This window comes from Esox lucius, chromosome 20 (assembly GCF_011004845.1).
Source record: "Esox lucius isolate fEsoLuc1 chromosome 20, fEsoLuc1.pri, whole genome shotgun sequence".
NCBI classification, from domain to species: Eukaryota; Metazoa; Chordata; class Actinopteri; order Esociformes; family Esocidae; genus Esox; species Esox lucius.
This window is the reverse complement of record NC_047588.1, coordinates 1,364,878-1,388,692: the sequence shown is the minus strand read 5'-3', so window position 1 is coordinate 1,388,692 and position 23,815 is coordinate 1,364,878. Positions and strand designations below refer to the sequence as shown.

The following is a 23,815-nucleotide window of genomic DNA, read 5'->3' as shown; positions in this document are numbered from 1 at the left end:
ATTCATTGGAAGTGTGATGTCATCGTGAATCACAAACTGTAATCTGGTCACCACTAGGCATTTCATTTACCCCAAAAAATAAGTATTCATGTGTAAAATTAATAGCCGTTGGAAAATAAGTTATTTGTCAACATTAATCTGATGCAATCGAATGTCAATGTCTAACTGAGCATATTTATTGTATGCAGAATTACAAGCGTCCTGTGGAAGGGGGTTACCCTCCGCCAAAGCGTCATGAGGGAGAGATGTACAGTGGCCCTTTCAGCGGTGGGCCGCCTCCGCAACAACCGCCGCAACAACCGCCTCAGCCAGGGGCCTCCTCTGCGCCATCTGCTGGCCAGCCAGAGATGTACCAACCCCAGTATAGTGCCGGCACCTTCCCTGGCGCTGACCGTCGCCCGCCCGGATCTCAGGGCCAATTCCCCTTCCCCTTCAATAGGGAGCGGTTGCAGGCAGCCCCAGGGCCCAGTGCCCAGCCATCCATGCCCCCTCAGATGATGCAGCCGGGCCCTGAAGGCCCCCAGGGAGGCATTTGGCAGGGCCGCGGGGATATGAGCTATCCCGGCAACTATCCCAACCGGCAGGGCATGCCTCCGGGTGGTCCCGCACAGGGACCTGGTTACCCTGGCATGAACCGCGGCTCAGAGGAAATGATGTCATCGGAGCCACGCTCAAACCACGAAGGCCAATGGGGGCCGGGGCAAATGGGTCCTCGGCAGCCGCCCTACGGACCCGGAGGAGCAGGCCTGCCCATGACCCGCACACTACAGTCCAACTACCAATCCGCTCAGGCCATGCAGAACCACATTCCACAAGTTTCCAGTCCTGCCCCTATGCCCCGCGTGGGGGGGGCGGGGGGCATGGAGAGCCGGACATCGCCCAGCAAATCACCCTTCATGCACGTTGGCATCAAGATGCAGAAGGCGGGGCCACCAGTTCCCGCCTCTCACATTGTGCCCCAGTCAGTGCAATCACCCCTGGTCCGGAGAGACATGCCCTTTCCCGCCGGCTCAGTTGAGGCCACCCATCCGATACTAAAACCCCGCAGACGCCTTACCACAAAAGATATCGGTATGGGCCTCCAGACCAAACATGACATCAACCAATCAGAATATTGACTGTTTGTATTCACTATTTGGTAGATCAAATTTGGACATTTCATTCATAGATGGGTTAAGGGGCACTAAATAAATGTTGGTATTGTGCTCTTCATTAATGCTGAGAAGCGTTGTCAGCTTGAAGTAAAATGCTGCATTTTGTCACTTTCTGCAGGGACACCCGAGGCTTGGCGAGTGATGATGTCCCTGAAGTCTGGCCTGCTGGCTGAGAGCACGTGGGCCCTGGACACCATCAATATCCTCCTGTATGACGACAACAGCATCTCCACCTTCAACCTAAATACGGTGTGCTAACAACACTGCCACAATGTGCAGGGTTGGGATGTTGGAAAGAGAATCTCTTGCACAGTAAAACCATTAGGACTATATTATGTCCTTGTTTACTTAGAACATGTTACATTAATTTAATTATTGACTCTACATTTCTTATCCAGCTTCCTGGTCTGCTTGAGCTGGTGGTGGAGTACTTCCGCCGCTGCCTCATTGAGATCTTTGGCATCCTGCGTGAGTATGAGGTGGGAGACCCTGGCCAGAGGACGCTACTGGACCCTGATGCTCTGACCCGAGACTGTTGTGCGGAAGACGAAGAACCAGAGGAGATGGAGCTGGATGAGGAGGAGGAGGATGGCGATGACGTGGAGGTGGAGATGGTGCAGGAGCGTTCAAAACAGCAAGCGGGTGAGACAACTGAGGCACAGGTGAAGCAGGAGGGTGAGCAGGAGCCATGTTCAGAACAAGACGACCGAAAAGAGGAAGTGGACCAAGACAAGGAAAGGAGCTCTTCGTCGGAGCGGGCCAGCTCTTCAATAGACTCTGCTGCCCAAGGCCCGGACAACCCAATCGAGAGACCCAAACAAGCCAGCAAGTTCGACAAGCTCCCACTCAAGGTTGTTCGGAAGAAAGACCCGTTTGCTGCGGGCAGAGCAAGCCAGAGGGGTAAAGTGCAGGTGTTTGACAGTGGACTTCTCCACTGGAGTGCTGGTGGAGGAGACAACACAGAACACATCCAGACCCACTTCGAAAGGAGGGAAGGTTTTATGGAGCTGCGAGAACGAGTGCCAGTCCTTTCCTCAAGCCTGAGGAAAACCGCAGAATCCCCAGGGGTCAAGGAAAACCTAGCAGAGAAAGACAAAGAAATGGAATCGGAAGGTCTGGGGCCCTCCAACGCATTATCTGCCGACAAGGCCTCGGCCATCACCGAAGAGGCAAAGCCCGAGCACTCATGTGCCGAGATCGAGGAGAGGTCGCCGACCGATGGGCCCCAGAGCCAGCAGGAGAATGACCGAAAAAGCATCCCTCTTGCTCGGCAGGTCCCACAGCGTGTGGTGGAAGACGAGCCTCACAGCAAAGACGAGGGTCCGCTGGTCATGCTGGCCAGCTGGCAGGACGCCCTGGCCCGCCGCTGCATCTGTGTTTCCAACATCGTGCGGAGCCTCTCCTTTGTGCCCGGCAACGACCAGGAGATGTCCAAACACCCAGGTCTTATGCTGCTTCTCGGCCGCCTCGTGCTGCTCCACCACCGCCACCCTGAGAGGAAGCAGGCCCCGCTCACCTATGAGAAGGAGGAGGAAACCGACGAGGGGCTTGGCCAGCGGGATGAATGGTGGTGGGACTGCCTGTCTCTACTCAGGGAGAACTGCCTGGTCACCTTAGCCAACATCTCCGGCCAGCTGGACCTGTCCATCTACCCTGAGAGCATCTGCCTGCCACTGCTGGACGGACTCCTCCACTGGGCAGTTTGCCCCTCTGCCGAGGCCCTGGACCCCTTCCCCACGCTTGGACCCCACAGTGCGCTGTCCCCCCAAAGACTGGTCCTGGAGACCCTGAGCAAGCTGAGCATCCAGGACAACAACGTGGACCTGGTCCTGGCTACGCCGCCCGTCAGCCGCCTGGAGAAGCTATACGGGACACTTGTGCGGCTTGTTGGGGAGAGGAAGGTGGCCGTCTGCAGGGAGATGTCGGTGGTGCTGCTGGCTAACTTGGCCCAGGGTGACAGCATGGCTGCGCGGGCCATCGCTGTGCAGAAGGGCAGCGTGGGCAACCTCCTGGGATTCCTGGAGGACAGCCTGGCTGCCACTCAGCTCCAGCAGAGCCAGAGTTCTCTGCTGCACCTTCAGGGGATGCACTTCGAGCCCACAAGCAATGACATGATGCGGCGGGCTGCCCGAGCCCTGCACGCCTTAGCCAAGGTGGAGGAGAACCACTCAGAGTTCACGCTCTACGAGTCACGCCTCCTTGACCTATCCGTGTCGCCGCTCATGAACTCTGTGGTGTCTCATGTCATCTGCGATGTACTGTTTCTGATTGGCCAGTCATGACAGCTGTAGGGAGCTTTGGCTCCACCTCCTCTGAGCTTTGTCCCTGTCCCTTTGCCCCCCCCCCCCATCTCCTCCGGGTTACAAACTGGCTTGTATGTGTTTAGGGGGTAGGGAAAGCTCAAGTGACTGTTTTTAATTTATGCAAACCTTACAGATTCCACTCTCTGAGTCCCCTTCCCCCTGTTCTCAACATGAGGGATTTCACCAGGGAGCAGCCATTGGGTGGATTTACAGACCGGAGACTCAACAAGCTGACACAACTTGTAACTTTAAAGCCAACTAGATGAAAAGAGCAGAGCACCTGGGTTTGGGGTGTTCCACAGTTTTTTTTGGGGGGGGGGGGGGGGGGGGCCTTGAGTAATTTTTAATAAAGATAAATAAATAAATGAATAAATAAATAGCTGAAAAACAAAAACTGTAACCAAAGTTGCTGTCTCGTTTACACTGAGTTTGGAAGATAACGTGCCCTTGCTCTCCCCTCAAGTGGCAATGAGTGAGTCAGACTGGTTCTTGTTTTGGAGGGAAAAGCAGACTGATGAACAGGCTGGTCAGGTGATATAATTGCTGTAATGTGAGCTGGTCAGCCCTGCAACAGCCCTGCTAACATGTTTGGCTGTTGACAGACACTTTCACCGGGCAGACCTGTGCAGTAGATTGTACAATATTTTCTGTACCATACTGCTTGAGTGTAAAGTACTCTGTAAAGTTTCATACAGAGAAATGTTGACAACGTAGCTCTACCAGAGTTTTAAAAGGTTTCAGTTTTGACATAAAAAGCTAAAGGCTTTCATCCCCAAAGTACAGAGAACCTACTACAACACCCTTACCTCCTCTTTAGCCCTTGATTGTATGAATTGACCCTTGTAAAAAAAGATCACCTCCTAGGACTGCTTTTCAACTTCTGATGCAGCTTTGCTGTGATGTGTGTGTATATATATATATGATGTTGTACATTACACTTCCTTTCTGTGGCTGTCTCTGTCCGTCACCATTCCCACACGGTTGGTTGATAAGGAACGGAAGGTGGCATATGTTTGGTTCTCGCCATCATGTCCCCGCTGACCCTCTCCGGTCTTTTTCCACAGCTCCTTAACGGCAGACTCAGCTTAAAATGCCTGGTACAACAAAAACAAACTCTAGACGAAGAAACACACATTTGACAAAGCTTTTCTCCGGTGATATGGATTCTGCATATTTGTATTTCAGACTGTGTAGCTAAAAACATGTAAATTCCTCCTTTTCCCCTTTTTGGCTCAATGAACATCATTTATTCAGTATGAAATCTTTATACTATATGTTCCATGTGGTAAGAATAAATGTACATTAAATCTTCGTAAGATGTTTGATGGTTTTGTTCCTTTGGACTGATGTTTTTTTTTTTCTCAGATGAACAATTTATATTTTTCAACTGAATTGTTTTTACCATTAACGGAAATTAGGTAAGAAACTTTAGTTCTTGGCTTTGTGTATGCGGGAGAGCTCATTGTTTTCAATCCCATAATGTAACACTTCTGTCATCTAGCACTCAAATAAGCAACATCTATTTTGTGTATGGCTGGGATAAAAGTGGAATCCCCATTATCCAAGGAATGTATTTCACTTTAGTTATCACTAGTTCCTACTATAAAGTATTGTTGCAAAATTATGGTATAATAATCGGTATATATTTAAGTTAGAGAAGTTATTGTATGGCATTATGCTTAAGTGAACCTGATTCATAACGTTGAATTTACTCTATTAAAACTGGATGGTGACACATTACATTTTCTCTTTCGAACTTATATTTTGAAATGTAAATGCCGTTCCACCGGAAGTAAAAGATTTCGGTACAAACCGGTTGCAACAGAAGAATGTAAAAGGTTCCGACTTGTCTCTTCAAGCCTGAAGGTAAAGAACTAAATATGTATCTTTTGGGATGCATTTTGTTTAATAATAGAAAGCATGGAATCGAAAACATAAATCAAATCTTCGTCATAGTTGCTGCCGTCCAATTTTCTTCTGAGGATTTGTGAAGGGTGTTAACTGTGTGGCTGTGGTTCCAAGCTAGCCCGCGCTAGGTATTGTTATGAATAAGGCTGTTCGTTGTAGTGACAGATGGATGTAAAGACAGTTCTGCAATTCGCCGCCACTACAAGAGGCTTTTCACTGTTAATACAGGTCAGTATGTATTTATTCACATTTTATGGTTAATTACAATATGAGTTCCACAGTGGACTACGATGTTCACAAATAAATGTATAGCAGATTCATTAGTGACTGTGTGTTTGTGCTTGTCAACATTTTTTTTTTTTTCGATGCCTCCCTTTCAGGCTCTACTAAATGCTGCAATCCCAGATCACGTTGCTGATGCATTCAGTCCTCCAAGTGCAGAGGAGCCTCGCTATCTGGATCCTGCAGTGCAATGGCTTTTGGGGGGCCTTTCCCACTGGGACGCAGAGCATTTCCTCTTTATCGCCGAAAGGGGTTATCTGTACGAGCACAACTACGCATTCTTCCCCATGTTCCCTATCATACTACGAGGGCTTGCAGAGACTATTCTATGGCCCATCAGTGCCTGGCTTACACTGCGTGGGCGGCTGCTACTGGCTGTTGCCTTGGGTAACAGCGCCCTCTTTCTGCTAAGTGTGGTAGCACTGTATGGCCTTGGCCGTGTGGTACTGCAGGACAGGCGACTTGCTCTGGTCTCCAGTTTGCTCTACTGTCTCACCCCTGCCAATGTCTTCATGATGGCTGGTTACTCAGAGAGCCTCTTTGCTGCGCTGACTTTTGGTGGTCTCTTTCTACTGGAGAGAGGATACACTCTCAGAGCCTGCCTGGCTCTGGGAATCGCTACTGCTTCACGAGCCAACGGACTTGTGAATGCAGGGTTCTTGCTGTATCTGCCCCTGCAGCAGGCCCTATGCCAGGTCTGGAAACTGCAAAAGGACAATAACCGGCACCACAAATGCCTCCACTACACATGTATCATCACTCGTTTCCTGTTCACAGCTGCACTGGGCACAGCTGTTATTGCCCTCCCCTTTTTGGTCTTCCAGTACTATGGCTACAGGGCATTCTGTACGCCCTCCCTCTCCTTGGAGCAGGTCTCCCCGGCCCTCATCCAGCTGGCTGAGAGTAAAGGTTACAGGCTTCCTGATGAAAACGCTCCCCCGCCTTTATGGTGCCTGCGCCCCCTTCCCCTAATCTACTCTCATATCCAGGATGTCTACTGGGATGTGGGCTTCCTGCGCTACTTCCAGCTTAAGCAGATACCCAACTTTCTGCTGGCACTACCCATGGCAACTCTGGGCTTGGTGGCAACTCACATGTACTATAAAGCTAACCCAGCCAGGTGTCTGAGAATGGGGCTGTGGGATGGCGGGACAAATAAGCGACCAGACAAACCAATACCTGGATTTTACAGCTCCAGGGTTTTTGTGTATGTGGTGCATGCTACAATGCTCCTGGGATTCGGAACATTCTGCATGCATGTGCAGGTAGGCAACTTATGTAGCTAGTTGATCATGTTTATGTGCATGGTTTGTAATACAGGTGCTTTGAGTGGTAAATTTGCTGTATTTGAATGTTTGATGAAATCCGATCAGTTGCTTTTCTCTTCTGCTGATTTCTCCAGGTTTTGACCCGTTTTCTGGCTTCATCATCCCCTATACCTTTTTGGATTAGTGCCAACCTTCTATTACTCTACGAGCCTCTCCTTCAGCGAAGGTCACTTCCCACATCCAATAAGGGGCAACAGCGGGGGACCCCCAAAATTGTCGTCTTGTACCTACCCCAAAACCCCATTGTTCATCTACTGTCCCACTGGAAGATGTGTTCTATCCCCACACGTTGGATTCTAGGGTACTTCATATCGTATTGGCTGATGGGCTTGGCACTGCACTGCAACTTCTTGCCATGGACTTGAACATCACTTCCTACAGCAGACTTGATGTGCAGACTAAATATTTGAGAGCAATAATAACAGCTCTGAAGCTTGTCATATTTTTTGCTGCATAAAGACATCACAATTAAAAATTATATTTTCTTCTATCTAAATACAGCGTTGACGCACTGGGTATTCTATAAACTTGGTACGTTTCTTTATATTAAAATATCTCTGAATGCGCCGTTCGTTTGGTGATTTGAATGCATTATGTTTTTCAATGTATTTCACTGTATATTGTTTTTAAATTAAAATAATACGCATCACGAAAATAGTATGTTTTTATTACGTTTATGTAATGCTTGAAACATAGGAACACAATCTTCGTCACGGTCCTTCTGTATTCTAGTTCACCTATTGCAATTTCAATTCATTTATCAACCAGACGTTATGGTCAAATGTTTACGAAACTAGCTAGGTAGATAGCTTTACAGACCATGCATTAGCAACTGCACCACATTCTGATGTCTTTTAGCATTTGAAGCAAGCTGAATGATGAGCAGTGCACACATCTAGTTGTGAAGAGTCAACTAATAGTTCGCTAAATAGTTTCAGCAAGTGTAATAACGCAACGAACGCAAGATACTTAATGTAGTAGTTGCTCCGTCTAAACTTAATATAATGAAATTACTGTAGCTACTGTATTTACGTTGTAGAAACTTCGTCCATAAAACCTAGGCTATTCATTTCCTATCAGTTGAAAATGGTCATACATATTCAAGTGAAATTAATTTAAAGTAAAACATTAAAAATGCAATAATACTGTACCATTTCAAACTAAAATGTCAATGGATGTAAAATGACCTTTATTCACAGAACAACCTGCTGAGTCAAATAGAAAGCATTTTATTTAAAATGATTTGGTAGGGTTTTAGCAACCCTATTGTTAGCATGATTAGGGTTTCAGCAGTTTACTGATTCTCATTTAAACGTTTCGACTATTTTACGTAAGCTAATATCTTTTTAACTGTTTGAGCTACTCACAAAACCAACTTTGTTTCACACATTTAGGCTATACCCACTGCAATTTATGAAAAGGTACTTGATTTTACGCATGCTAATTTGCGTAATTAGTGTTAATTAACTGCTACGCTGTATCTTTTGAACAGTTCAAGCTACAGACACAAAACCTACTTTGTTTCACACGTTTTGGCTATCCCTACTTCAAATATGGAAACATTTAGCGATTTAACATATGCTAATTTGTGTAATTAGAATTCATTAACAATTAGGCTGTATTTTTTTAACTGTTTCAGCTACAGACACGAAACCAACTTTGTTTCACCAGTTTAGGCTATCAATGTTTCTAATTAGTAAAAGTAGTTTGATTTTATGTATGCTAATTTGCGTTATTAGTGTTAATTTACATTTAGACTGTATTATTTGAATTGTTCGAGCTACAGACACGAAATCTGCGATTGGCAACACTTTTATTGGCTTTAACTATGTAATATATGCAAATGTATGCTAATCACCAAAATTTTAAACGCAACACTTTTGTTTTTGCCCCCATTTATCATGCGCTGAACTCAAAGATCTAAGACTTTCTTTTTGTACACAAAAGGCCTATTTCTCTCATATTGTTCACAAATCTGTCATAATTTGTGTTAGTGAAAGTGTTAGTGAAAGTTTGTACAGTGAAAACCGGGATTCATCCTTGAAGAGAACACCTCTCCAAAGTGCCAGACGCTATCGAATGTGAGCATGTGCCCACTCAAGCTGGATGTGGAGGTCCTGGGCTGGTGTGGTTACACATGGTCTGCGGTTGTGAGGCTGGTTGGATTTACTGCCAAATTCTCTGAAACGCCTTTGGAGACGGCTTATGGTTGAGAAATGAACATTCAATTCACGGCAACAGCTCTGGTGGACATTCCTGCAGTCAGCATGCCAATTGCACACTCCCTCAAAACTTACAACATCTGTGGCATTGTGCTGTGTGATGGAACTGCACATTTTAGTGGCCTTTTATTGTGGCCAACATAAGGCACACCTGTGCATCTTAATATGCCACACCTTTGAGGTGGAAGTATTATCTCGGCAAAGAGGTGTTCACTAACACAGATTTAAACAGATTTGTGAACAATGTTTGAGAGAAATAGGCTTTTTGTGTACATAGAGAATGTCTTAGATCTTTGAGTTCAGCTCATGATAAATGGGGGCAAAAACAAAAGTGTTACGTTTATAATTTTGTTCCGTGTATGTAGACAGAAGTTTATCACACATAAACATATATATTTTGTTTTTCCTTTCCTTTTTACAATTATATATGTATGCGTGGGTGTATGTAGGTAGGAGTATGTATTCTTGTGTGTGTGTGTATACAGATATAGGTGGGTGTATGTACATGTGTATGTATCTATGTATATGTATTTATGTACAGTGGGGAGAACAAGTATTTGATACACTGCCGATTTTCCTACTTACAATGCATGTAGAGGTCTGTGATTTTTATCATAGGTACACTTCAACTGTGAGAGACAGAATCTAAAACAAAAACCCAGAAAATCACATTGTATGCTTTTTAAATAATTAATTTGCATTTTATTGCATGTCTCTCTTTTCTATGTCAGAATCATGTTCTCTCCCTTTTTATTTTATTTTAAGTCCTTTTTTATTTTCTGTTTTCCTCACAAAACCTGGGCCGGTCTCTTCTTTTTCCCCCTTTGAATATTTTAAATGGCTAGCACCAGTAATGTTGATAGGATTGGCGCCTGCACTTAAGTTCATATCTTGAAACGTAAAATCAATGAACACCCCAGTTAAGAGGTCTAGGGTCTTCTCTCATTTGAAAAAGCTTTGAGCGGATGTGGTTTTTCTACAGGAGACACATTTTCACATTAATGACCACTTGGGTTTGCAAAACCCCAGATATAATCAAGTTTTTAATTCCCTTTTTGACTCCAAGGCAAGTTGGGGTTGCACTTTTGATTAGTTACAGAGTACAGTTTACTGTGTCAAATGTTATCTCTGACAGCAATGGCAGGTATTTAATCATAACCGGCATTCTCTGACACATGCCGGTGGTGACCTCTGAATACTTTACCCATTGTTATTTTGGACCATGCCCCCCTTAGACCTGGTTATTGTCCTTGTCGGCGCAATTAAGGTCTCCTCCCTGTTGAAGGTTCAATTCTCTTCTCCTTTCTGACATAGACTTCTGTAATCTCATTTCCACCTCCATTGATAACTATCTTTTCCAACCAGACAGATTCCACTTCTCACCTTCTTATGGGAGACACTCAGGCTACCTGAGGGGGGTTATTATCTCCTACTTTTCTCATTTAAACAAAACCTGTAGGGATAAAATTGAGCAGCTTTCCACAGCCACCCTTGACCTAGACCGATGCTATGCCTTGGCCCCTTTCCCTGAGCTATATAAACAGTGCTTAAATTTGAGAATTCCTGGATTCATTGGACACCCCTTTGGTTGACGCTGACTCTATGGCTCACCTTGATTCCCCTCTCACCCTTGAGGAAGTGGTTCTGTCTATTAAAACAATGCAGAGTAAGGCCCTTAAGCCTCAATGTGGATGTTAAGGTGCTTGCGAAGTTCATCGCACAACGCCTTGAGACGGTCCTTCCGGGAATCATTTCGGAGGAACAAACTGGCTTTATCAAGGAGAGAGACTCTTTTTTTCAACATTCGGACGTTGTTGAATATTATTTAATCCAAGCAAGTCTTTGAGTGCCCTGAGCTGGTAATCTCTCTGGATGCGGAGAAGGCCTCTGATAGAATTGAGTGGGATTATCTCTTTGCAGTTCTTGAGAATTTGGGTTTGGGGACAAGTTTTGCTCGTTGGGTCCGCCTACTATACGCATCCCCTCAGGCTAGTATCTGCACCAATATTTTTCCCTCGGACGTGTCACTAGGAAGGGGTGTCCTCTGTCCCCACTACTGTTCGTCATTGCGATTGAACTTCACTGTGTCGCATTGCGAACATCTCCCTTCTTTCAGGGTGTTGAAAGGGAGGGGGTTGAACACAGGCTGTCATTGTACACCGATGATTTGCTGCTCTATACAGTGACCCATTGGTTTGCCTGTCCTCTATTTTTCCTATTCTGGACGACTTTGGCACTTTCTCTGGTTACAAATTGAATCTCCATAAGAGCGAATGCTTCCCATTAAAACCAGTGGCTCTCCAGCTACGGCAATCTGACTTGCCTTTCCAGGGGTACTTTACCCCTTACACTCATAGGACAGATTAATGCTGTGAAGATGAATACTCTGCCCAAATTCCTTTACCTTTTTCATTCTATTCCCCTGTTTCTGGCAAAAATGTTTTCAAGTCAATTGACCAGGCCATCACCTCATTCATATGGGCGGGTAGGGTACCCAGAGTCAATAGATCTCTGCTTCAGAGATGCAGATTTAATGGAGGTCTGGCTTTGCCCAAGTTTCTATACTACTACTGGGCAGCCAATTTTCTGAAACTGCCATTCTGGTTACACGCTTTAGACTCCCCATGGTTTTGTCTTGAGTCATGCTCCTACATCTCAACTTCTGTCCCTGCTTTGCTCTTCTCTCCCGACATCCCCTCCTCACTATACTGGCAACCCTGTTGTGCTCTCCACCCTTAGGATCTGGTACCAGTTTCGACTGCACTTCGAATTCTCCTTTGCATCTACCTTGGCCCCTATTGATAGAAATCATGCAGGGACAAGATACTGCCTTCTCACTTAGGTCAAGAAAGGGTGTTGCTACCTTTCAGGACATATATGGTGACAGAGGTTTTTTCAGTTTTCCTGATCTTGCCTCTAAGTGTTCTTTGCCTCCATCATGCTTTTTCCGCTACCTTCAGGTACGGCACTTTGCTTCCTCCCAGTTCCCTGGCTTCCGGCCCTGACCTCAAGTAGACCCTGGGGTGCTGTGTTATCTCTACTACCCCATCAGAGAGGATTCATCTCTCAAATCTACTCATCCATTATGTCTCTTGATGTGCACTCCACTGACTAAATCAAGTCAGCTTGGGAGCGGGAGATGGGGCTTGAGTTTACGCAAAAGTGGTGGAATGAGAAAGTGGACATGATAAGCTCCACAACACCTTGTGCTCGAACTGGGTCTTATCCAATTTAAAGTTGTGCACAGAGTGCACTTCTCCAAGGCCAGATTGGCTTGTATATACCCTGACGAAAAAGATGAGTGTGATAGATGCCATGCCTCCTCCTGTGAACTCACTCACATGTTTGCCCAATGACCTCTCTTGAATTGCTTTTGGGACTCAATATTTAAGGTACTGTCTGAGGTGCTTGGTGTAGCCCTGCAGCCGTGCCCCCTGTTAGTGATGTTTGGCATCCCTACAAATTTTTCCTCCTTGAACCACAGACAGGCGGAAGTAGTTAAATTCACGTCTTTACTGGCCCGGCATAGAATACTTTTAAACTGGAAGTCAGTCCACCCCCGATCCGTTTCTCAGTGGCTCAGTGATGTTATGCTTTTCTTACAGCTAGAAAAAAAAGAACATCCGCTCAGGGACTCCACTGTCAACTTTACAAAAAAAATGCCCGCCCCCCCCCCCCCCTTGTACTGAGTTTGTTTTCTCGTTCATGTTATATTCTCCAGGTCCTCGTTTTTAGGTTTGTAGTCTTCTGTGTGTGTGTGTGTGTGTGTGTGCATGTGTGAGGTTCATTTGGAATGGTTGAGGATGGGGTTAGCAGAAAACTGAGCAGTCAACTCTCTGAATGCTAACTTCCATGGTTGCTGCTGTATCTGTTCAATAAAATGTAAATGCAAAAAAATTTATATACGCTAGCGCACCACCATCAATTGCTCACTGGGACACATTTGCCGCATTCCAATTACCTCAGAAGTTGGAAGTTGGAACTGGAAATGACATCACACCCGAGTTATCCCAAGTTGATGGCGTTCCAGTGTTCAAAGTCGGAAAACAAGATGGACGACCCCATTAAAGACTTTGTTGTGCTTGACCTTTTGGAATATATATAAATAATGTTTTTTTTTTAATTGTATTTCATTGTGTAGATTTTTTTTTTTTGGCCATTCCGAAACCGGTAGCCTAACCTGTAATGTGGACGGGCGACTGCACTTCAGAATATTTTAACGTTAACTATAAACATCATCCTATATAATTTATAATACTAGTCTGCTAAATGGAATACGTAAAATGTCAGTTTTAAGAAATGTGCTTAATATTTCAAAGAAAACTTCACTCATCCCGAACAAACTTTTCTAAACCGAGCTTCTGAAGTTAAATAGCAGAAATGATACTGTGATAGTAGATAGGACTGTAATATTCAAATGCCTAATATTCTTTAGTTAAATACTGTTTTTCTCTGAACACAGTCATGGCTCACCACCAGTCCCTCTGACAAAGGTGTTGATGTTCTTGGGGTACATGGCCAACCAGAATAGCTTCAGGGAGATGTCAGACAAGTTTGATGTGTTACAGTCATCAGCACACAGGGTGGTCCTAGAACTGCACAACATCATTTGCATAATGGGACCAACATTAATCTCCTGGCCAAAGGATTGTGAGAAAGGAGCAGCATCTGCTCTGGAGTTCCACCACCTCTGTGGCCTCTGTGATGTCATTGGTTCTATTGATGGGTGCCACATCCCCATAAGAGGAGAGGACTACATGAACAGAAAGTCCTTCTACTCCATCCTCCTTCAGGGGATTGTAGACGAGAGAGAGCAATGAATTGCATTTTTGCTGGACCAACGGGCTGGGTTAATGAGGCCAGGATGTTGAGGGCCTCCAACATCCTCACAACATAGCAAGAGAAGATGGGTGAGTACAGGTTGCTGGTGGACAGTGCCTACCTTGGACAGGCCTTCCCATTTGTCGTAACTCCTTAGTGTGACAAGGGGGCTCTTACTGAAGTAGACCATCTGCAGATCTCCAAGGCCAGCTGTTGTGGGAGGGTGGTAGTCTTGGGTAGGATGAAGTGCAATTGGAGGTGTCTTCATGATCTGCAGAACATGCGGTCTGATGGTGTGGTGATTGTGATGGCAGCCTGTTTTCTACACAATATTTGCATTGGTGCTTCAGAGATATATCAGGTGGGAAACACCCACATGGCTGCCCAAGGCAGGAACTTGAAAATGAGTAGACTATAACTTGTCTTTCAACTAATGATTTGTATAAATTGTCTGATAATTTGATAAATTAATTGATTGCTACCATTGATTACTGGTACACACAAAATGTACAAACAAAGTATTTTCCTCAATTAACTGTCTCACCTTTTACTCATTGCCCACAGTGAAGTATTAGTTATGAAAAAAAGGTTCAGGTAAAATCCAAAACAATTTATTAAGAATCAGAACCAGAAACAATTATATATAAATTACACACTATAACAGTAACAGATTATTAATAATACAAAAAATATAGCAGCTAAAAGTATAACTATATACAAAAAAAGATTAAAACCTCTTAAGGATCTGGGCCATAGTGTTCAGCTGCCATTATAGCTATTTTCAAATGGACACTAGTTCGATTCCCAAGATTCTAAGCTTACTGCACTTACATAACATATCACAAAATCTGATTTTCGTTTTACATGACGCAGATTGAGTTGCAAGTGTTAAATTTTTGGAACATTGATACACTGTTCCTTAAGACTTAATTTGACTCACAGCTTTTCCAACAACCTGGACGTCAATGACTCACAGCCCTGCTATGCATACCTAAGTTGTGTTAGTATCTGTTCATGGCACCGCCGACTGGCTTTTTCTGCCTCTTGTAGAGATGGCATCAGTGACCACATTGGTGTGGAAGATAGGCTGGATGCAGAGCAGTGTCAGCTTGAGCAGTGTCTGCTAGAGTAGTCGCACTGATGCAATGACCTACCGTCTACTAAAAAGAAAACACGTTGTTAACATCACACTGTGATTGGGAACTTATATTTCAGTCAACCATTTACACACAAATATACACATATAATTTCAAGAGTAACAAGCAAAACTGTTTTGTTGCCAATTCTCTAACAGTGTTTTGGGGCGAATTTAACCAAATGTGTCACACTTTAGCTGACCTCACCCTACTTAAAAAATTACGTTTTCCTGTTTCACGAATTGGAGATTTGCTTGGTCAGCTATACAACTAGCCAGGTTAGCCGTTGTTAGCAACACCAGTTGATAAAAATGCGCTAAATGGTATTTCATGCATACTAACACTGTAGCAACATGTCCACAGACAGCAGATGGACATTACTGTGTGTACGACCATTTTAATGAGACACAAATATACAGAATTGTTAAAAATAAACAGTAAAACTACAGCTTTCACTTAATGTTGATACAAGGTTGTGCCATCTTGGATTATGAGCGCGGGGCTTAAGGGGTTTTTCCGACTTTCCGAGATGGAATTCCAACTTGAGAGAGTTACAGTTAAAACATCCGAATTGGAACTCGGATATTCCGACCTCCGAGTACAAGTGGGACGCACCATTACGACAAATCAGATTGGACAGCGTATCGCTGCAGAATGCTGTGGTAATGATGCTGGTTGAGTGAGCTTGAATTAAAAAATAAATCACACAGTGTCACCAGTAAAGCACCATCACACCTCTTCCTCCATGCTTCATGATGGCAACCCACTCTGTGCCTCATAAAGATACAGCCGTTGGAACCAAAAATCTCAGATTCGGGCTCATCAGACCAAAGGACAGGTTTCCAGAAATGTTTATTAAAACATTTAGAAAATATGAAACTATACTTGAAGAAAAACTAACATTTGAAGTGTGAAAGTATGCATTCTGTATGAAGAGTATAATGGAGATAAATGTAAAATGTGTTGGTGTTGAAGGGTGCATCTAATAAAAAAATGAAAAAGCATAATCCAACAAAGCACAAAACAAAATGTGGGGAGAGTGAGCAAGGGACTGGGCACCAGGAACTCTTATCTCCTGGCTGGCTCCAAACTCAGGTGCAATTTGTCACTTTAACGACCCTCTCAGCTCCACCTGTCCCCAATCTGCAAATAAAATCACAAACACAGAGAAGGAGACAGGTAGAGCAAGAGGGATGTAACAGCAGCAATTAGACCTGAGTCACACAGTCTCCTCTGAACAGTTGATGTTGAGATGTTTCTGTTCCTTCAACTAGGTGAAGCATTTATATGGGCTGCAATCTGAGGTGCAGTTAATTGCGGATTTCTGAGGGTGGAAACTCCAATGAACCTATCCTCTGCAGCAGAGGCAACTCTGGTTCTTCCTTTCCTGTTTCTTCTTCATAAGAGCCTCATAGCACTTGATGGTTTTTCAACGGCACTCAAAGGATCTTAAATTATTTGTTGGTTGTTTCTCTTTGCTTATTTCAGCTGTTCTTGCCATAAAATTGAATATTACAGTACAGGTCTTCTGTATAACAACACTAACTTGTCACAACACAACTGTATTGTGCTTTAAGAAGGAAATAAATTACACACATGAACTAAGGCACACCTGTTAATTGAAATGAATTTCATGTGACTACCTCATGAAGCTGGTAGAGTCTCTCCTCTCTACTGCTCAGCAGTGTCTCATACCCCCTCATTCTTACAAAAGCTTAATCAAGGGATATGTCATTTCAACATTGTATACCTTGATTGTTGTCATTATGTATTGCCCAATTTCTGTAGCCTGATCAAAGTTATTTCCTATCCTGGTAATTAATAATCAACTGTAAGAATTGAATGTGTGCTAACCTAGCCTACATTGAATAAAATGATCAAGGGTGTAATCTTGAGTATACTGTAATTGATATTCTGTTACCAGTAAATGTTCTACTGTATTTCAAGAGATAGTTGAGAAGTAGACCAAGAGTTTAGACTTGGGAGAGACTAATTGAATACATCTAAATGTGGGACTGCCAGTTTCATTGTTGGAGAAAACTAAGGAAGATGGCATTAGAATTTGACGGCAGTTCTCCACAAAAGGTGTGAGTTTTCACACCTTTTGTGACAAAGAAATCTTTTGCTCCAGAGTATATAGAGCCCCCTGTAACAATAAGACTTAGAGCAACCCATCCTGCAGTAGTTTATCTTCTGATTCTTACATGCTGTTGAATTGCTCCCGTGCAACCAGAATAAATCAAGATAAAGTGGTATCTGGGTATGAAGACTTTTGATAGTAAATCAAGAGAGGGAATTGTTGAGTTTCAACAATTGGAGACCACGAAGGGACTCCAATAACTTCTCGCAGCGGCATTTGTTTTTCAACTCTCTCTGACTGACTGAATCGAGCGCACAAATGGTAAACGCAAACTTTTTTGAGATCCAGCATTGGTTTGTGTCAGTGTTTGGGAGAGTTGTAATGCAACTTACAAATGTCAGAGCGTGAGGTGACGGAGTCCTATTGAACATAGTATATTGTACTAAATGACAGTTGATTTGGGTTGCACAATAACTTCCTTAAATAAGATTAGTCCGTAATTCAAATAGAACTATATCGTTTTGGAAGTAATTTGGCCTTTCTCGAATGTAAGTGGTCTGAGGCTCAAATAAGATCACATCGTTCTTGGAATATTAATTGAGAATCCTATCTAGAAAGCTTTAATAGGTAGGGCCGATACCTGGGTTATAATCCCAAGGAAGAGTAAGGAGACTGGTTGTGCTTGAATCGCATGCCTGCTTATTTGTGCTTTAATTGTGTATGTCTAAATGTTTGTAAGTTATGTAAAGGTTCACTACGAAAGGAGAGAATAAAATGTGTGCAACATTCATGATAACATTTGTAAAAGGTTTTTACCAATGTAGGCTACATATTCTGGTCTAGATATTCTAGTCGCAACATTAAATAATAAAATAAAGATAGTATTGATCATATTGTGAATACACTGGTTAACTCCGCAGGGTGGCTGGGCGATCCCTTAGAGATAGGGTGAGAAGCTCAGTCACCCGGGAGGAGCTCAGAGTAGATCCGCTGCTCCTCCACATCGAGAGGGGTCAGCTGAGGTGGCTTGGGCATCTGTTTTGGATGCTTCCGGAACGCCTTCCTGGGAAGGTGTTCCGGTCCCGTCCCACCGGGAGGAGACCCCGGGGAAGACCTAGGACACGCTGGAGGGACTATGTCTCCCGGCTGGCCTGGGAACGCCTCGGTGTCTCCCCGGAAGAGCTGGAGGAAGTGTCTGGGGAGAGGGAAGTCTGGCCATCCCTGCTTAGACTGCTGCCCCCGCGACCCGGCCCCGGATAAGCGGAGAAGATGATGATGATGAGATGATGATGATGAACTAGTATGAAATCCATCCCAAATCCATGGTTGGTCATTGTCGCTGGGTGTTTAATTGGCTTAGAATTAATAGTTAGGAAACCAACTCAAAGAATGTAGACCATGGAATGAACCCATAGATTAGTGGTTCCCATTCATGGTTACTGTAGGGCCCTTGGTGTTTTTTGGCCTCTCCACAGGTGGTACTAGAGAATACTTGAGATCATAGACATACTACAAGAGCGGGTACTGCTGTACTAATCCATGCTGAGTAAAATCACATTGGTGGTACAATATATATTTTTTAAAACAACAACTTGTGAACAAGGCCATACATTAGTACACATAGTACTGATGCACACTCCACACATGCAGAAACCTAGACTCAGCCACTGTTGAGGATTACACAGGATATTTTTGTTTGCAAACAACAGAGTTTGAATACCATTCATAAGAATCTTAATGTTTATACCACAGATTTCTTTCCGGTTCACACCCTCTGGGATGAAATGCTGTATTATAAGTGGGGAGAACAAGTATTTGATACACTGCCGATTTTGCAGGTTTTCCTACTTACAATTTTTATCATAGGTACACCTCAACTGTGAGAGATGGAATCTAAAACAAAAATCCAGAAAATCACATTGTATGACTTTTAAATAATTAATTAGCATTTTATTGTATGACAAGTATTTGATCACCTACCAACCAGTAAGAATTCCGGCTCTCACAGACCTGTTAGTTTTTCTTTAAGAAGCCCTTCCTGTTCTCCACTCATTACCTGTATTAACTGCACCTGTTTGAACTTGTTACCTGTATAAAAGACACCAGTCCACACACTCAATCAAACAGACTCCACAATGGCCAAGACCAGAGAGCTGTGTAAGGACATCAGGGATAAAATTGTAGACCTGCACAAGGCTGGGATGGGCTACAGGACAATAGGAAAGCAGCTTGGTGAGAAGGCAACAACTGCTGGCGCAATTATTAGAAAATGGAAGAAGTTCAAGATGACAACCTCTTTCCCTCAGTAAGAGCATTGAAAATGGGTCGTGGCTGGGTCTTCCAGCATGACAACGACCTGAAACACACAGCCAGGGCAACTAAGGAGTGGCTCCGTAAGAAGCATCTCAAGGTCCTGGAGTGGCCTAGCCAGTCTCCAGACCTGAACCCAATAGAAAATCTTTGGCAGGAGCTGAAAGTATTGCCCAGCGAAAGCCCGAAACCTGAAGGATCTGGAGAAGGTTTGTATGGAGGAGTGGGCCATAATCCCTGCTGCAGTGTGTGCAAACCTGGTCAAGAACTACAGGAGATGTATGATCTCTGTAATTGCAAACAAAGGTTTCTGTACCAAATAGTTTACAATGACTTCTGCTTTTCTGATGTATCAAATACTTATATTATGCAATAAAATTCAAATGAATTACTTAAAAATCATACTATGTGATTTTCTGGATTTTTGAAGAGTACCTATGATAAAAAATTACAGACGACTTCTACATGCTTTGTAAGTGGGGAAACCTGCAAAATCAGTTTTTGTTCTCCCCACTGTATAGGTTGAACTAATTAGAAAGTATCTTCATTTAAAAAATATATTTTAAAATACATTTAAAAGAAAGGAAAGATTTAGCTAGAGGCCTGGCCAACCAAAAGTAACAAAGGACTGTCAGAATTATTTTAAAATATGCCAGAAAGTCATAGAAATTAAAAGAACTTTGTGGTTTGTACTTGTTCGGTCAAGCAACATCTTTAGTATTTGTAGAACCATATTTAGTCACCACAAAAGATAGTCCAATTCCCTAAAAGCAAGGTTATATGAATGGAAATAACTCAGCATGGTGATCATCTTACCATTAAAATTGGTTTAGCCCATCATTAATTAAGTTTGATAGAAAAGGTATGTGTAATGGTCCCTTCCTGTGTTTTAGCCCCCACCTGTTTCTGTTCTCCTCGTTTCTCAGTGTATTTAGTTCAGCCCTTTTCTCCTTGTCATTGTTGGTCATTGTGTATGTATACCTGTCATGTTTGTGTGCTCCTGTGCTTTTGAACCACGAACCCATTGAACTTTGAGTATTGTTGTAGTGCCCGGCACTCCGTTTAGTTTTCTTTATTTTTTGTTTAATAAAAAGGGGAAACCCTCAAACTTCTGCGCTTACCTCCGTCTCCAAATCTACAATCGTGACAGAATGACCAACCCAACACAAAGGAGGCAGCCCCCTCCCTGCCCCCGTCTCCGCGGCCTGCCCCAGTCCCTGCCCCCGTCTCCGCGGCCTGCCCCAGTCCCTGCCCCCGTCTCCGCGGCCTGCCCCAGTCCCTGCCCCCGTCTCCGCGGCCTCCCCCAGTCCCTGCCCCCGTCTCCGCGGCCTGCCCCAGTCCCTGCTCCCGACTCTCCCTGGTCCCGACCCGCCGCCGGCTGTCTCTGCTCCCGACCCGCCGCCGGCTGCCCCGGCTATGGCTCCTGGTTCCTTGAGGCCGCCGGGTCGGTGCTCTACTAGGGGGCTCCCGTATGTTCCAGTCCCTGGTCCCCATCCTGGGGCAGAGCCTCCGCCTTGGTGCCCTGCCCGCCCCCCCCCTTTGGGTGTTTGGGCGTGTCCGGGTGTCCGCGCCTTTGGGGGGGGGTACTGTAACGGTCCCTTCCTGAAGGGACGATTCCACTTCGTGTTTTCTGTGTGTCCTTGTCTTGTCCTTGTATGGTCTTTCCTGTTCTTGTTTCAGTTAATCGGTATATTCAGTTCACCTGTGTTTTAGCCCCCACCTGTTTCTGTTCTCCTTGTTTCTCAGTGTATTTAGTTCAGCCCTTTTCTCCTTGTCATTGTTGGTCATTGTGTATGTATACCTGTCATGTTTGTGTGCTCCTGTGCTCCTGAACCACGGACCCATTGAACTTTGAGTATTGTTGTAGTGCCCAGCACTCCGTTTAGTTTTCTTTATTTTTTGTTTAATAAAAAGGGGAAACCCTCGAACTTCTGCGCTTGCCTCCGTCTCCAAATCTACAATCGTGACAGTATGTAGTCCTCTATTAGTTACTATAATATTGTATTTGAAGTAGTAGTATATTAAAACATTTCAGCTCCCCAAAACCATCGAAAAAAGTTAAATGCTTGGTCTCCAGAGGACATACGTTTTCTAGAGTAAGAAAAGGGGGAGAATTAAGTTGTTAACTGAAATATAGAAGAATAAGATTGAGTATGAGTTACGGGTATATGATAACTGAAGTATTTGTGAGGTATTTGTGAGTATTTGTGATTCTATTTGGGTGATAAGATAAAGTAAAGGGCATGTTAAGGTGATTCATTTAGCATTTATCAATACCTTTAGAAAGTATTTTTTGTTTGTTTGTTTTTATTTATTTTATTTTGTTCCTAAATGTCCCAGCCTGTAATCGGTTCCCTGTGCAGCTGAGCCTTGATAGTAACATTAAGATGTTTCCTCAATCAGAGGTTTAAGCAATGGATAAAAGACAATGAGTAGTTTTTGAATTCATACTTTCTGTTCATGGTGGAAAATGCTAGCATTGATTGGCATTTATGTTGTTTTAATGGGTTAGTCTACCAAGCATTGACAACCTTTGCTCATATATCTGTTTCAGAATTGATCTGGTCTGGGGCATTACAGTCCCAGTGTAGTATGGATCAATATGAGACAAATCCGTTTAGTTGAATGGAAAGAGAGTTTCCCTAAAGTTAAAAAAATTAATAAAAAAGGGAGAAATATATGAATGCTAGATTGGGGAAAGATGCTAGATTAGGGAAAAGGCAAAACTCTCTGGTTAAGATTTTAACTTTTTGTCGTGCGAGATTCCATCTTTGTTTCCTACAAAGAGTCCTGCACCACTGATACACCTTGTCCTGGGGGAAATGTCTGGCTCAAACAGCCCAACACTAACTACAAAGAAACTTTGGCAAGAGTCCCGCATACAGTTACTGGTGGATAGAAAACCAGCTACTTTTCTGACTGATACCAGAGCCACCAGCTCTTGCATCGGATGGGAAACCCCAGACTTCCCGCTGTCATCCAAAACACAGGCTGCTAGAGGATTCACGGGAATCCCGAAAATAAATAGAATCACCAAACCCCTAAATGTCGAGTTGGCAGACCAGTCCATTGAGCAAGAATTCTTGTATTGCCTGAAAATAACCATTAACCTCATGGGAAGAGATCTCCTTTGCAAATTGAATGCTACCATTCACTGCTCCCCTACAGTCTCAACTGAAAGACTGATGATGGTTGTCAACTCGCCTATTCAAGACACTGTCTACTGGCTAAAGCTAAAAGAAAACAATGGATTAAAGCAGGCTGCTGAATCCATGATACCCAAGACCCCAATAAAAGAGATGTTGTCAGAATTTTACTTCAACCTGGACAGTCTACACATGACCCTCCTCTACGACTACGAGTCTCAACAACAAGAATAAACAGAGAAAGCCGAACACTGGTTAGGAGAAGACACTTTCATAATGACATCACGTGTACATTGGAAAACAAGGAATAGGAGCCAGTGTATCCCTGAACAATGAACAGGACCCACAGAACCTCACCGACCCACTAAGAGACCCACACATCAATCAGAAAACGTTCCTACAAAGCAGCAGATGAGGGAATTATGGTAAAATCACTGAGCACCTTGACAGATTGGGATCTACTACCAGGCCTCTATTGACACACTACAATGTATGAAGGATCCAAGGTGTATCGGTGTGTCGCCGACACTGTCGATCCTGCCACCTACAAGGTACACAGAGTGAGCACCCAGTATGTAGAATCCGACACACGCCAGGAAATCAACAAGATCATCGAAGATGCACTGGAAGGCAAGGTCTGGTCAACCGGCCTGAATGATGTAGGTTTAATCCTATCCGCCCCAATAGTTCGTATCGTTTTCAAATCACACATGGATGGGCCCCGGGTCCGACAATTCAAAATATCATTGGAAGGAGAGAAGGGAATAGAATCCACCTACCAAGATCTGAGACGACAAACTGTGCTCATTCCTACTGTCAGCTGTGATGGTAATTCCATGTATCGACACTCGGAGTAAGGGACACAGAAACAAAGTTCTCTTTGTACATCATAACCGTTTTATTAATTATTATGCACAGAGACTATTATGAGAGACGCGTCAACCGCTTACGCAAACATAATCGTCTGAGGAGCCTCTAACTAATATAGCTCATTCAACCGTATATATCACATAGGAAAAAGGGGTGTGGTAAGATGCTGCCATCTGTTTCATGTCAATCAAACACCTTCCCTTTGTTCTATCAAATGCTATCTTCCCCCAACTTATCCTTCCTGCCATACTGTAG

The 23,815-nt window shown here is 43.9% G+C and overlaps 2 protein-coding genes across 5 annotated transcripts in view; both read left to right on the top strand.

The window, feature by feature from the left end:
• The window catches only part of arid1aa (AT rich interactive domain 1Aa (SWI-like)), a 43,167-nt gene extending 39,381 nt beyond the window's left edge, over positions 1-3,786 (top strand). For all 3 annotated transcript variants that reach the window (XM_010867091.5, XM_010867090.5, XM_010867089.5), the window contains exons 18-20: positions 189-1,071; positions 1,273-1,403; positions 1,553-3,786. In XM_010867091.5, the coding sequence (XP_010865393.2) occupies positions 189-1,071; positions 1,273-1,403; positions 1,553-3,436 (2,898 nt within the window). In that variant the 3' untranslated portion in view covers positions 3,437-3,786. The remainder of the gene's footprint in view (positions 1-188; positions 1,072-1,272; positions 1,404-1,552) is intronic.
• A 1,463-nt stretch (positions 3,787-5,249) lies between these two features.
• On the top strand, positions 5,250-7,589 carry pigv (phosphatidylinositol glycan anchor biosynthesis, class V). 2 transcript variants are annotated; one of them, XM_010867088.3, is made up of 3 exons: positions 5,250-5,593; positions 5,746-6,912; positions 7,050-7,585. In XM_010867088.3, exons 1-3 carry the CDS (start codon positions 5,531-5,533, stop codon positions 7,338-7,340), a joined length of 1,521 nt encoding a protein of 506 aa, XP_010865390.1. In that variant the 5' UTR covers positions 5,250-5,530; the 3' UTR covers positions 7,341-7,585. The 2 variants fall into 2 exon arrangements, with proteins under 2 accessions (XP_010865390.1, XP_034144550.1); XM_034288659.1 differs by lacking the exon at positions 5,746-6,912 and having other exon boundaries at positions 7,050-7,589.
• Positions 7,590-23,815: the final 16,226 nt, after the last annotated feature.

What these genes read in the sequence shown, in the direction of transcription:
- pigv (XM_010867088.3), top strand. Translation starts at nt 5,531, where the DNA reads ATGGATGTAAAGACAGTTCTGCAATTCGCCGCCACTACAAGAGGCTTT. An exon ending in GCTTTTCACTGTTAATACAG is followed by an intron (nt 5,594 to 5,745) that starts GTCAGTATGTAT and finishes CCTCCCTTTCAG; the next exon opens with GCTCTACTAAATGCTGCAAT. An exon ending in CATTCTGCATGCATGTGCAG is followed by an intron (nt 6,913 to 7,049) that starts GTAGGCAACTTA and finishes TGATTTCTCCAG; the next exon opens with GTTTTGACCCGTTTTCTGGC.